We start from the raw sequence: 12,699 nt of genomic DNA on the forward strand, positions 1-12,699 counted from the left end.
TCTGAAAGCCTCCTTGCTCAAGCAGGGCTTTCTGATCTCCCTGGAGAGATGCTGCTGAGCCTGCATTTTAATTAGCTTTCAGGTCCCAAGACGGATTTTCATCAGGCAAGAAGACCTCGCTACGGGATGTTGCGCTACATCCTCTCTTCTCAAGAGTACTCTCATTTTTCAGAGCAAGTGCCCACAAAAAGGGCATGATGTCAGGCACACCATCTGCAGGATGTGCTGTGCTCCTCCATTACTGACCGCAGACTGACGGACGCCGGTGCTGCATCACCCCCGGAGGAAGCATCACAAACCCCTTTCAACACCCACCCTCCAATTTCAGTAAAGATCCCGTGACACTTGGTGGAAAAAAACAACATTGTATTTGATTTACAATTAACAGGATTTACAAATAATGACAAAGAAACAGATTAGCCATGAAATTAGGATGCTTTTGTTGATGAAGGAGTAGCTGGCAAAGCACCTTTACGCAGAAGTAGTGTACCTCAGTCCTAAACAGTGTAAAATAACTTATAGCCCAGGCAGGTTCAGGAATGATTATACACAAATGCAAGAAGCTGAGTACAAAACAAACCAACAAACCCCTCCCAGCCTACTGGGCAGGAAACCAGTTCTGGTGAGGCATTTGACTTTCGGGAACTGAAGGAAAGGCCCACTGAGAAATACTAGGAAATTCTCAAAAAGGGAAAAAAATATCAACAAACAGTAAAAGTCACTGTGTGACAACCTACCGGGCAGGGCGCGTGGGCAGCAGACACTGCGTTAGCTTGCTGAGAATCAGCAGAGTCCGGGCGCTTGGCAGGACAATGAACGAAGGAGTACAGATGGCAGCGCTTCATTAAAATGCTACTTTACTGCCAAAAACTTGCAAGACAAAGAAGAATAAAGTTTTCTGATGTGCAATACAGCAATTTAAGAAGACGTACCTAACTTTTTGATTTGTACGGAGCTTACCTATATTGTAAACACACACTTTTCTGACAAGTTATTTCAATTGTCTTTGCTATGGGTTAAGGTGTGTATTCAACCAAATGCAGCATTCCAAGGCTCAAAACTGACTGAGTGGTTTTCAATAGACGGGTATATGATTTTTTTCCAATATCATACTAGTATTTTACATCACAAATACAATAAAAACAAGTGATGGTATTTCTAGGACAGTTCCAAGATTCAAATAAAAAATCATCAGAACCATTCTAAAATAAGATATTATACATAATCAAATCATGTTAAACAGCACACTCTCGGCAAGCAGCTAATTACAAGCATTCTGCTGGTCATGTTTTTCACACAAAAGTCATTCAATAGCACATAAATATTTCTTTTTCCGATCTGCTTCTTTTTACAAAACCATTCATCAGATTCACAGAATTAGTACAAGTAAGGCACATTAGCATATATCATAAAACTCACAATAATAACAAAGAGTTGTAAAGGTTTAAGACTAATTAATTCTTTGCAGTGATTTCTGAACCAAATGAGACTTTACCGGTAGAACCCTCCTACATTGACATTACTCTTGTTTCTGTCACAGCCAACTGTGGTGGGTGCAATGCTGTGCATCACCATGGACATAAATAATTAAATTAAGAACCGTGTGTGGTAGCAAATCCCATTTTCAGGTTTTGCAGAGAAATCAGACACATTGTTCACGATGTCTGTTATGAACATAGACTTAAGTTTTGGAGCTATATGGAAGTCAATTTCCAGTTATCAAAATAAAAGGGGATATTGCATGTGTCTCTGAGTATGCTATTGTTTTCCTAGTATAAATATTGCTTAATGTAGAAAGGATGCTATAGCATTGAATTTACTTGCATAACGAATCCTAAATGCTGATGTCTCAGATTCTACTAAATTAAACGAACTATAGGTTTTCCTTCTTCCACCCCCCACCCTGCCCCCAACCAAAGGACTCTCTTTCCCACAGAAGATTCATTTACACACAACACAGATTTTAATTAGGAGCATAATTTACAGTAAAAATTCTTTACATTACACCTCTGCTATCAAAAAAACATGAAATCTTTCATTTAAAGTTGTAATTATACATTAAAAAATAGAACACTATTTCCTTAACAGGAAGAATGAATTTGAACATCTTCAGATCAGATTTCTTTATTGCGGCTTTTGAGTCAAAGGTCAGTCACTTTATTCTCTAACGCAGCTGCTATTTGCTGTAAACGGAAGGCAAGCTGCATTTTTTGTGCAGCTGGATCCTCTTCAAGTGCATTTATAATCTGGAACAAATAAACACAGAATGTTTAGAATCATTTAGCTTAAAATATACGACAAGTATATTCCCGGACCAAGTGTTTAATACTACTTTGGTTGGAAAGAGTCTTCTGCATTCACTCTGTACCAAAGATAAAGTCCATCTAGTAGGCCCCTTGTTCTGTTTTTACACAAAGGCAATAAAAATGATCGTCTTTGTTACTTTATCTAAGTTGCTGTAATGTTTTCCATTATGCTGGAATCCAAGCAAATTGATAGGTAGTACTTTATCTTGTGAAATATTACATTCCAGGATGGAGCAGGCAGGGGGCAAAACGTCTTTATTGCTATTTAAGAATCAGTACTTTTACTTACAGTGCACCCTACAAGGCTTAGGGGTCATTTACCAGCAGTAATTAAGCCCCAGCCCCACGAGCTTTCGTTATAAGAAGCTCCTGGGTGGTCCACGCACTGACATAAGGTAGAGCAACACAAGGTCTCTTGTGTCTACAGGCAATATGATGAAGAAAATGGTCTGGCCACAGCGTCAGGGAGCTGCTGGCAGCTCCCTTTGGCTCTCGCCAAGAAATGCCCAGACTCTGGCCCAGCACCACGTAGCTCAGGAAGCAAAGAGCTCGTCAGAGGAGCCCCCCAGCATCCCGCATGCAGCCTCTGCTCCACGGAATATATATAAAGCAAGGTAGGACTGTAAGACACAAGGGATTTGAAAACGAGAGCTAGAAAAGGTCAACTGTTATGAGAAGGCTTTTCTTCAAATAGAGTTTTTTAGGGCTTCTCAAGATCAAATTTCAAAGGTTTCAAAAGGTTTTCATTTCCACCATCCTTTAGGGAAACCTTTCCACTGACTATTAGATTTCTCCAGTAGAAGAACGTGTTACATGGCAAAACCATTCTTTTTCTAGAACTGGCTTTATTAATAACAGTCAGACACTGTAATCAAGCAGAAACCTTTAGCTCTGTTTAAATACTATATAAACTTGCCAGTAGAAGAACTGGAGAAATAGAGTTTGCCTGTCACTACCTGTGGCTCTCATTACTTCTTGCACTTCATTGACAATGGAGATTAATGCAGTCAGTATCAATCTAGCCAATAACTTCAATTTGAAGGGCTGGTATAGCATTTGAGTTTCAAATGCTGGAGCAAATTTGTTTAGAAAGAATTATTTGAATGGATTTGTTTTTAAAGCGTGAAAACATTTTTACAAGAGTTAATAAACACTTATTACAGTATTTAAATTGGGCCTAATTTAATTTGATATTGTTCCCTTAATTTAAACAATTACATCTAGCTGTAACTCCTCAAATCTAGACTAAATAATTCATGATTATCTCTGCTGGTGAATATATCCTTCATATAAATGTGGACAATTAGAATGTACCCACTTAGTCATTGTCAAGCCCTGCAGAGATGCAGAAGGTACAGCGCATGCTGGGAACCACTGCGTCAGTAATAAAGACAAGGGCAGCTGCAAAATGTTCCAATTTATGCAAATTAAAACATTTTAACGGAAAATAAATAAGCTCGATTAATTTTACTGAATGGTTCTTGACAGATTATCTCCATAACTCTGAATTAGCAGCCTTTTCATCCGATGCACCTTGTTGTGATACAGTGATGTATGCGACAGGAAGAGCTGCGGCTACGTGTTGGGGTTTGCTGGCCTGACACTGATGAATCCCACAGATTGGTGACTCCACCTGCGTCTGCCCCCAAACGCGAAGCCACGAGGGGAAGCAGGGACACAGGGGTGTGGAAGAACAGTTTATGGTTCATCTTTCATCCAGGGTCCCCGAGTGTTTCTGTAAGAGGTCAGGCCACGGGAACGCGTGGAGAGTCAGCTTGGTTAGCGCTGGGGATAAGGGGTGAGGAAACCAACGCCATGAGGTTGGCCTGCATTCCTCTGGCCGCTTCCCCTGCTGACCTCCACTGCAAGAACTCTCAGGGTGATTTGATTTTTCCCTGCTTACATCTGTTTTAAAGCTGTGACTGGCTGGCTGCTCCTGTATAAAGCAGCTGCAGTGAAGCTGAGGGATGAGACTTGGTGCCTTTAGTGCTAAATATAAGTGAAAACACGAACTGTGCTGAGGTGCAAGACAAACTGAAGACAGCTCACATGTGCTGTACTCCTTTTCGATTCAGCATCTGTTCTTACTTGCTTTGATTTAACTCTGAGAGTTTTCTGGAGGCATTCATTTCCATGGTAACCTTTGAATAAAAGTTTCCTTCTCTCTTTTTGTTTTCAGATTAAGTTTGGAGAGCCACAGCCACAGCCCAGCTACACTGGGATGTTCTTTGTCCCCCTTTCCACAAGGCCTGAAGAACCTAAGTAATGTTTTGGACTGAATCTGTGAGCCTCCTTTTGAATCAGACTATATTCAACAGTTACTCTACTTTGGTTTACCTTGGGCAGGCACTTCATTTGGCACGGCGAAACGGGGATGGTAGCACGCATGGAAGTTATAAGTGCATCTTAACTAATAAAAAAGGCACGGCCCCATTCCTACAAGCAAACCAAGTCTAACGCATTGTTCCTAATAAAACCCCCCACTGGCTTGAAACCTGATACAGCTCTGACGAGTGCTTCTTGCTTATGTCCTAATTTTTAGGAATTACCATTCTTAGGATGGTAGTACTGAAGAGAAATGATTTTTAAATCTCTTTCTCTTACGGATCTCATTAAACTATCACTACCAAAACCAGATAGCCCATAAAGAAATTGTTCATTTATAAGAATGCACCCTTGACCAGTGTAATTGCCAAGCAAGGTGTATAATTGCAAAATTAGAGCCTTCTGCTCAGCATTGTTTTTACCCAATTACCCAGGGAATTCCAGAAGTTGTTCCTTTAGCCTGATGTTAGCCTTTGTAACTTTTTACCATTGATATTAATAAAAAATGAAAACAAAAGCCGCAACTTACCTCATCATAGTATTTGTTAGTATACTGGTAGAGTTGGTGTAGAGCCACAAGTGTATTTAAGGAATCGGTATGTGCCTGTTAAACAACACAAGCGAGCAGCAAACACGTCAAAACACGACCACAGACAGCTGAAAGTTATCCACATGTGTGACTGCCAGATACAATATTCCCAAATGCAAACTCTGCATCCTGTAACTTTTGTGAAATGGCGGTTGGTACAGAAGAAAGGGGTGAGAAAACTTTTGTTTGGTGATTTTTAAATCAAGACTTTCCCGCTGGTGTTTCTCCAGCCTGTCCACAACTCTCACACTGGAGGTGGAAAATATTTTGAATTCTGAATGTCAAACCACAGACTACAGCTCAAACAGCTGTTAACAATGTGGGTATATATAACTAAAACATTTAGTCAGTACAATCTACGTATTGTTGAGATATTAAACATTGGTTCTGTCCCTGTCATGGCTGTTTGAAATCCTTTATCCAGCTCTTTTTAACTCTTTGAAATGATTCACACCTCACTACAGCAAAGGTGTAACTCATCAAGATCATGAGCACATGTACGTTTGGAAAAAGCCATCTGAATCACAAAGATGGAAAAGGAGAAAGAGACAGAGAGAGAAAGGACTTTAAATGAAGCAGGAAATAATCCCTCATTACCTCTTCCTCCCTCCCCCCACTCTACCTTCTAAACAGATGTTTTTCATTCAAATGTATAGGATTTAAATCTCTAGTTATACCTTTAGTCTTTTAAGTTTGTTAAGAAAATTAAGAACTGCAAAATATTGTCACTGGCATAAATGATTACCCAAGGCATAAAGCAGCAGAGAAACATCCATCTTTCCCTGCTTTATAAAAGTCACTTCTACTGATGGTCAAAATTTGCAATGTTCGATTACTCTTTCCATATTCATTTTTATCATAATTTATAATGTAAATAGAAAGGATCAACATATTCTGCTGATGTTAAAATATTCTATTGAATTTACTTTTAATCACCAAATGTTTTAATTTTATATAAATCTCAATTTGTGTAATAAATAAACTGAACTGGAAAATGAAATGTCACTGCAGATGAGTTTTGTAGTGAATGACTGAAAATAGAAATGCTCTCATGAGGACGTTGATCTGCAAAATGTTAGGTCCTAAGGGCACCGAAATAAACAAACCACAAAAAATTCCTCAAACATCCTCCTTTTGCTAGAACTCTTCAACTAAATGAAGCAAATAAGTAAACCAGCCAGTAAGTACACTGTCTCTTTGCTGAGGCTAAACATCCATCTTTTAAGACTGGTGAGGGCCTCTCCTGGTTCTCCAAGTTAAATTGAGTGCTTCGAAGGCACGAGCCTGCCCCATCTAAGCTGAGCTGCAGAGCGGACAGGCTCTTTGAAGACTGAAGCAGGTTTTGTAGCATCTTTGCTCCACCAGTCTCCAACCGGAGTCCCCAGCTAGCAACCAACCCCCTCTGCTCTTCTCCATGACAGATGAACCCCAATAACCTTTAATGCAAAAAGTGCCACTGAGAGGGAACATGAGCTTCTCACATGCAGCGTAAAGCAGTATTGCACTCGTATAGACAGCTCTAAAATAGGCTACACTTAACATATGTGCCTCCCCTTTAATTTCTGAAATCTAATTTTTGATGTGGTAGCACTGTGCATTCAGTCATTATTTGTTACCAGTATGATCAATGCTAAAAATCCTCTATATGCTGCAGAGAGAAAACACCATTCAAGAGTGCTATTGTTTTTCCACAACGGATGTGAAAAAATCTGAACACTTTGCTCTGGTGCCTGCATCACTCAGATAGATAAGCGATGATAACCGTTCTTAGTTCCATTCAATAATCGACATTTCAAAGGGCTAAAAGGCATGACTACAGTAAGGAGGAGTATTTCAGAGATATTTGAAATAACTCGTTTGATGTTTGCACATACAATAAACCCACTTGTTGGGCTGGAAAGAGAAGACAAAGAAAAACACTGCTACACTTGGCTCCGATTTCAGGACAAGAAAACGGAATTTATTCTTACCCTAGAAATCTCTGCTAGATGGGTATTCATATCTTGGTCACTAACTGGCACCATCTGACGAATACCTTTGTAGTAACTGCAACAAACAAAAACAAACTTTCAATTAGGTGAAATACACGCTGGCTTTCTGGTAATTCTGTATTTCGATTTTGCAATTATTTTAAACAAGCTTCCTAATAATGCAAGAGATGTTCTGCCACAACAGACCAATGATTCCTGTAGTAATCCTGTCTCCCAACAGTCATTAGCACTTCTGCAACAGAGGCAAATCACACCTGACTGTACAGGGCCAAACCACAGGAAAGATATCTATTTGTAATTGCAGCTAATGTTTATTTTAGGTCTCCGAACTTTTGAAGCCATCAGTTAGTAAAGGTTTTGTCCTGTGGCAGACCTTCTGTGGCATTCACAGAATTGCCAATTAGTAAATGAATGAAGTCAGAGAGGGAATAGAAAAAAAGGTTTTTGTAAAAATGTTTTCAGGATTTGATCTCTACTGAGTTACGGAAGTGCAGTGTTGGTTAAGCAGATCATGTGGGTGACAGCAACCGCTGTGGAAAACAGCATCATCTTTTCTCCTGAATAACTGTATCCATAAATCTATCCATCTGCCTGCAAAGACATGAGCATGCACTGGGTCATAACAGCACTTCATTTCAACACTGCCAACGCCACCACCAAGGGAACGCTTTAACATTCAGATGTAAAATTCTGAACATTTGACAGTTGACTATGACGACCTCAGCATTCGCTTTTCCTCTCACTGAGTAAATTCACACAGGCTCAAGGCCCTAACAGCTCCGAATAAACAGGAAAAGAGTCTGTACTTACTCTTCCACCATTTTCTTATAGTTAAAGATTTCTTTCGCGTAAAGTAATTTATTACTGGGAGAATCCTGAAAAATTTATAATAGAGAGAAACTTGGTTGATTTATGAACATCTCAAGGAAGCAACAGAAAGTCAAGAACTGTCCTGGTTCATTTCAGTGGCCAGTCTGGCCCAAACCATGACAAGAACCTAAGATCAAGCTTTATATTTGCATGCGCTTGAGCTTTACAGACATTAACATGGGGATGCTTATTATTACAATTTACCTGGGTACATGGGTGAGATTATTTGCCTTAAAGGGATGAAGTTTATACACAGCATTACAAATACATCAGTGCAAGATGATACTATATTATTGGTGGACATGAAATAATCAGGTCTTAAACCTGCTTTTTACAAAAGCTGTTGGTATTTTCTGCTTTTTATAAAAATCAATCAGCAGACTACACAGTAACACTGACATGTTCACCAACCTGTTAAGTGGTGAAATGCTAACTTCATTATAAAACTAAAAAGAAACTATCAAGGCTGTATCTCCCCAGAGAATGGGTATTGTCTGTGAGGATGCCCTTTGTCTTGTCAGGCATGAGCGTTGTCGGGATGTAGAATGCAAATCACTTACTCTGCTTAATTTGTGCTCTGTTCTTGTGCAAGCATCCATGAAAGTCTGTGCAATGACTGACAAGGAAGCATCCACTACTTCGTGAACATGAACATCAAAGATGAAATGGGGATTTTTCAGTATGTTTACCCAGAATCTAAGAGGCAGGCTGCAAAGCAAGGAAAAAGATAAATAAGCCTTTTTGCACAATAAATGTTCTACACCAAGCAAATCACATGAAATTAAGTCTAGGTTTTGCATTTTGATCTCCTCACAACAGTGAAGCTTAATTTTCTATTTCAACATTTATACAAGCTATCTGTTGTCTGGTTTCCATGTCTGAAAACCAAACCTTTACATCTCTCTCAGAAAAATGAGAAAAACTTGTATGAGAAGAATCTTAAGTGCCTCAAGATAGCAAAAGAAGATGTCTGCGTGGTTAGAGAAAGTACCCGAGTAGTACTTTCTCAGATTTTTGGCTTTGACAGGTAAATCTAGGCCCATTTGCCTCTTGCTTTCCTCTTCTCTGAGGAAAGACAAAAAGTAAAGTGGTAAATGTGCCAATGACAACCCCATAGGTAGGCTGGTTTCATTTTTGCAGCTTCTAGGCTTATGGGGAATCCTTCTGATCATATAAACGCATTATTTCAATTAAAGTGATCCTGAGAATTATAAATGAAATTTGTGGTAAGAGTGCCAGTTCATACCTGGCAATTACACTCTCATTTCTCTGCAATACAAGTATTATTCTGTTCATACCGTACCTGTTTGTTTTCCAGATGTGAATGGTATCTTCATCCTTGATATCATGTTTTTCTGCTTGCTCATCAAGAAAGTCAAAGAAGTATTTCACAGCTGGGGGCACCACGTGGTTTGAGTTGAGCACGCTATGAAAGAAGTTATCTACAAACTGCTGAAGTGTCCCCTAAAAGCAAATTTTAAGAAAAAATCTATTACATTTGTGTTACAGGCTGAACTCAGTGCCATCCTAGATTCTTTTAGACCTACTGACACTAAAAGCTAGTTGCAGTCACTGATGGCCTTCATCCTGAGTGCTAAGGGTACCAGGTGACAAAAAGCAAGCAACTTCTTAGTGCAGTGACCTTGCAAACTGCCAACACAGTAAAGACCTTCTAGAGAACAATTTTATGTTCTAGCCTGAAAGGTTGTGACACCACCAACTATTCTACAGTTTGCACAGAAACATGTGCTTTCTGCTTGGCAGAAGAAGCAAAAACTGCTTGCTAAGTATACAACACATTTACACTTCAGGGTCGTTGTGCACATAAAATAATTGTTAGCCGTTTTTAATGGTTTTGCAGCTTCCCTCCTCCAGTTTCTCTGACTCTAGAGCACCATGCAATTTTTAGAAACAGAATGAGAGGACAAGTACCAGTGACCATTTGACATTTTGTTTGAGCGCAAGCACTTGGGTGCCATCAGACACCCAGCCTGGTCCAGCCCCATGAGCTCCACCGAGCCTGAGTGAAGTGTCCCCAGGAGGACTGTGTGCTTGGCTGGATTCCTGCACATGCCCGGACCTTAGAGACTGTGACCTCAGAGACTGTCCCCTTGTTTCAGAGATGACCTTGTCGAGGCCACATGCAGTTCATCCCCACTCAGCTGGTTGGCCCTATGGACATGTCTGAAGGGCTGCATCCTCTCTCTCACCATCACTCCAGCTGCCAGCCCCAGAACAGGGCAGGGACCGAGAAGGCAAGGAGCCCTAAGACACACGGCTGTCAGCGAGCACACACTGACAGTCCTTGGGCTGTATGGGTAGCTGTGGTCCCAGCCATTACACCTCACCAGCTCCGTACAAGTTAGTAAAGCTCCAGACTGGTAATAATCTATAAACTGGCTAATTGGGTGCTGCAATTGGGTGCTGCAATGAAAAGGGGTGGCTGCATCTTGCTGGCTCTTTGTCCTGAGTCTATGTCATCTATACACAGACTTTCCTTCACATCCACTTTCAGACTTGGACAAACGGCCTTAAGCTGGAACCACATCACTCTGATCAGGAACCTGGCTTTAGGATCATTAAACACATTATTGTAAATTCTTTCTGCAAGGAGGAATGCTTCACAAAATTATTTTGATTATGATCCATTCTGCAGCATAAGCACTACAAATACTCTAAAAGGACTATTATTATTTGAAAACATTTTTATTATTTTTCTAGATTATACAGCAGCATTGGCCACAACCAAACCCAGGGAAATATAAGGCTCTTGAGCAGTTCATAAAGCATTTGGTTCAAAACAAAAACCCATAGGATATTATCTAAACAGGTGGCACAGAGGAGAACATCCATCTCTGTCTTGCAAGAAAAATCCTTATTTAACGAACACATAATATCATGGTTCTCAGCTTTGATCAGGAGTTATACTTTATCTCTTTCCCAGTAATGTTCCTCGGGGCATATTAATAACTTGAAGCCCTGAACACCAGCTTGTATGTACATGAGACATATTCAAAATTGCAGCCAAATGCATGACTAATAGTTGCATCATTTTCTTCAGTTGTACCTCAAAATCTATAGACGTAAGGTGTTACCGTGGCACAGCTGAGCCTTACCTTCACAGAAAGAAGTCTGGTCAGGTAGATTTCTGTAATAGCTTTGGTCCTCTCTTTTTCTTTCACACTGCCCCGCTTTGATTTACCTTCATCTATTTCATCTACTGGCCGGACTAGATGCCAGACCTTATTTTCGTCTTCCAGGAGTGCATGCCCTAGAAACAGCAATTGCAATAATTACAAAAAATGTCCCACGCCCAATTCAGCAACACAAAAATAATCATATACCTAAGTAAAGGTAAGACCCTGTTTCTTTATTGTTAACTTACTTTTTCTCGGTCCTGTCCAACATATACAACTCAAGTATTAAATGTTCAATAATACATAAGCTGAAAAAGCAGCACTGAAGTAGGATTGCGGCTTGCTTTTGTCAAGAGCAAAGGGAGAGGAAGGAATCACACAACAAGGAACCCCCTGTTTGGTCACCTCAGCACAGCCTGTGTATTTTTTTGAGGTCCACACAGTGAAATACTCTGCCCCTTTGTGAATTTTCAGATACGTCATCAAGTTATAGAAATTCAGCAAGGTCTGACCCAACAGCCACCACAGAAAGGGCAATCGTAGCCTGCTCCAGGGACAAGGCAAGATATTGTTGTAGCAGCTCTGGTGAATTTGGCAGTTGCAATTTAAGAATTTATGATATCAATGTTTTTCTAGGTATCATCATTATAATTTACATTTTTACTGTAACTGCTGAGTTCAAAGTATGGTACCTCAGTTCAGATCTGCCTTTATCAGCATTTGACCACCACCACTTGACTTTGCAGCTGAAAGGAGGTAAAATGCATCCTTTTAGTGAGAGGATGTGAACTCCAGCAGACACAGGTAATGACTACAGCAAACTCATAATCCATTATAATAAGATTTTATTTTTTTTTTGGTCAGTATTCATAGCTTAAACCAGGGAGAGAGTCTCACACCAAGTCTGTTAGCATATAGCAGAATCAGGAGGAAGCTCCTAGATGCTTACGAAAACTCACCTGATTACAGTGCCTTGCTATGCTACGTGCATCTGGTCCCTGAGCTAACTCAAATGATCACGCAGTGGAATAAAGGGAGTCTTTCATTTCAGCATCAACATGAATGTTCAACTCTATACTTGAGAATCTTTTGTTATGAATGCTTCTAAAAGAGATGATGTAATTGTTTTAACTTGCAATTAACATCCCTTGAAATAAAGATTCTGTGTCACAAGCTTAGTTTCAAACCTCCTGGGTTTGCTTATTCTTCCTCTGCGCTGGAGGGGAGGGATGCCACCCAGAGGGACCTGGACAGGCTTAAGAAGTGGGCACATGTGAACCTGCAGTCCTGCACCTGGGTCTGGGCTATGCCCCCGTATCAATACAGGCTGGGGGATGAAGGGATTGAGAGCAGCACTGAGGAGAAGGACTTGGGGGTACTGGTGGATGAAAAGCTGGACATGAGCCGGCAATGTGTGCTCATAGCCCAGAAGGCGAATCGCATCCTGGCTTGCATCAAAAGAAGTGTGGCCAGCAGGTCGA

General features: G+C 40.4%; 1 protein-coding gene across 1 annotated transcript in view; it reads right to left on the reverse strand.

Moving 5' to 3' along the window:
- Nucleotides 1-1,951: 1,951 nt before the first annotated feature.
- PLXNB2 (plexin B2) overlaps nucleotides 1,952-12,699 on the reverse strand; it is a 79,264-nt gene continuing 68,516 nt past the window's right edge. Inside the window, exons 29-35 of the mRNA XM_009883654.1 lie at nucleotides 11,198-11,352; nucleotides 9,385-9,545; nucleotides 8,642-8,789; nucleotides 8,022-8,086; nucleotides 7,191-7,266; nucleotides 5,161-5,235; nucleotides 1,952-2,246 (exon numbers count right to left, since the gene is read on the reverse strand). Of these exons, the coding sequence (XP_009881956.1) occupies nucleotides 2,142-2,246; nucleotides 5,161-5,235; nucleotides 7,191-7,266; nucleotides 8,022-8,086; nucleotides 8,642-8,789; nucleotides 9,385-9,545; nucleotides 11,198-11,352 (785 nt within the window). The 3' untranslated portion in view covers nucleotides 1,952-2,141. The remainder of the gene's footprint in view (nucleotides 2,247-5,160; nucleotides 5,236-7,190; nucleotides 7,267-8,021; nucleotides 8,087-8,641; nucleotides 8,790-9,384; nucleotides 9,546-11,197; nucleotides 11,353-12,699) is intronic.

Source organism: Charadrius vociferus, unplaced genomic scaffold (genome assembly GCF_000708025.1).
Source record: "Charadrius vociferus isolate BGI_N301 unplaced genomic scaffold, ASM70802v2 scaffold43, whole genome shotgun sequence".
NCBI classification, from domain to species: Eukaryota; Metazoa; Chordata; class Aves; order Charadriiformes; family Charadriidae; genus Charadrius; species Charadrius vociferus.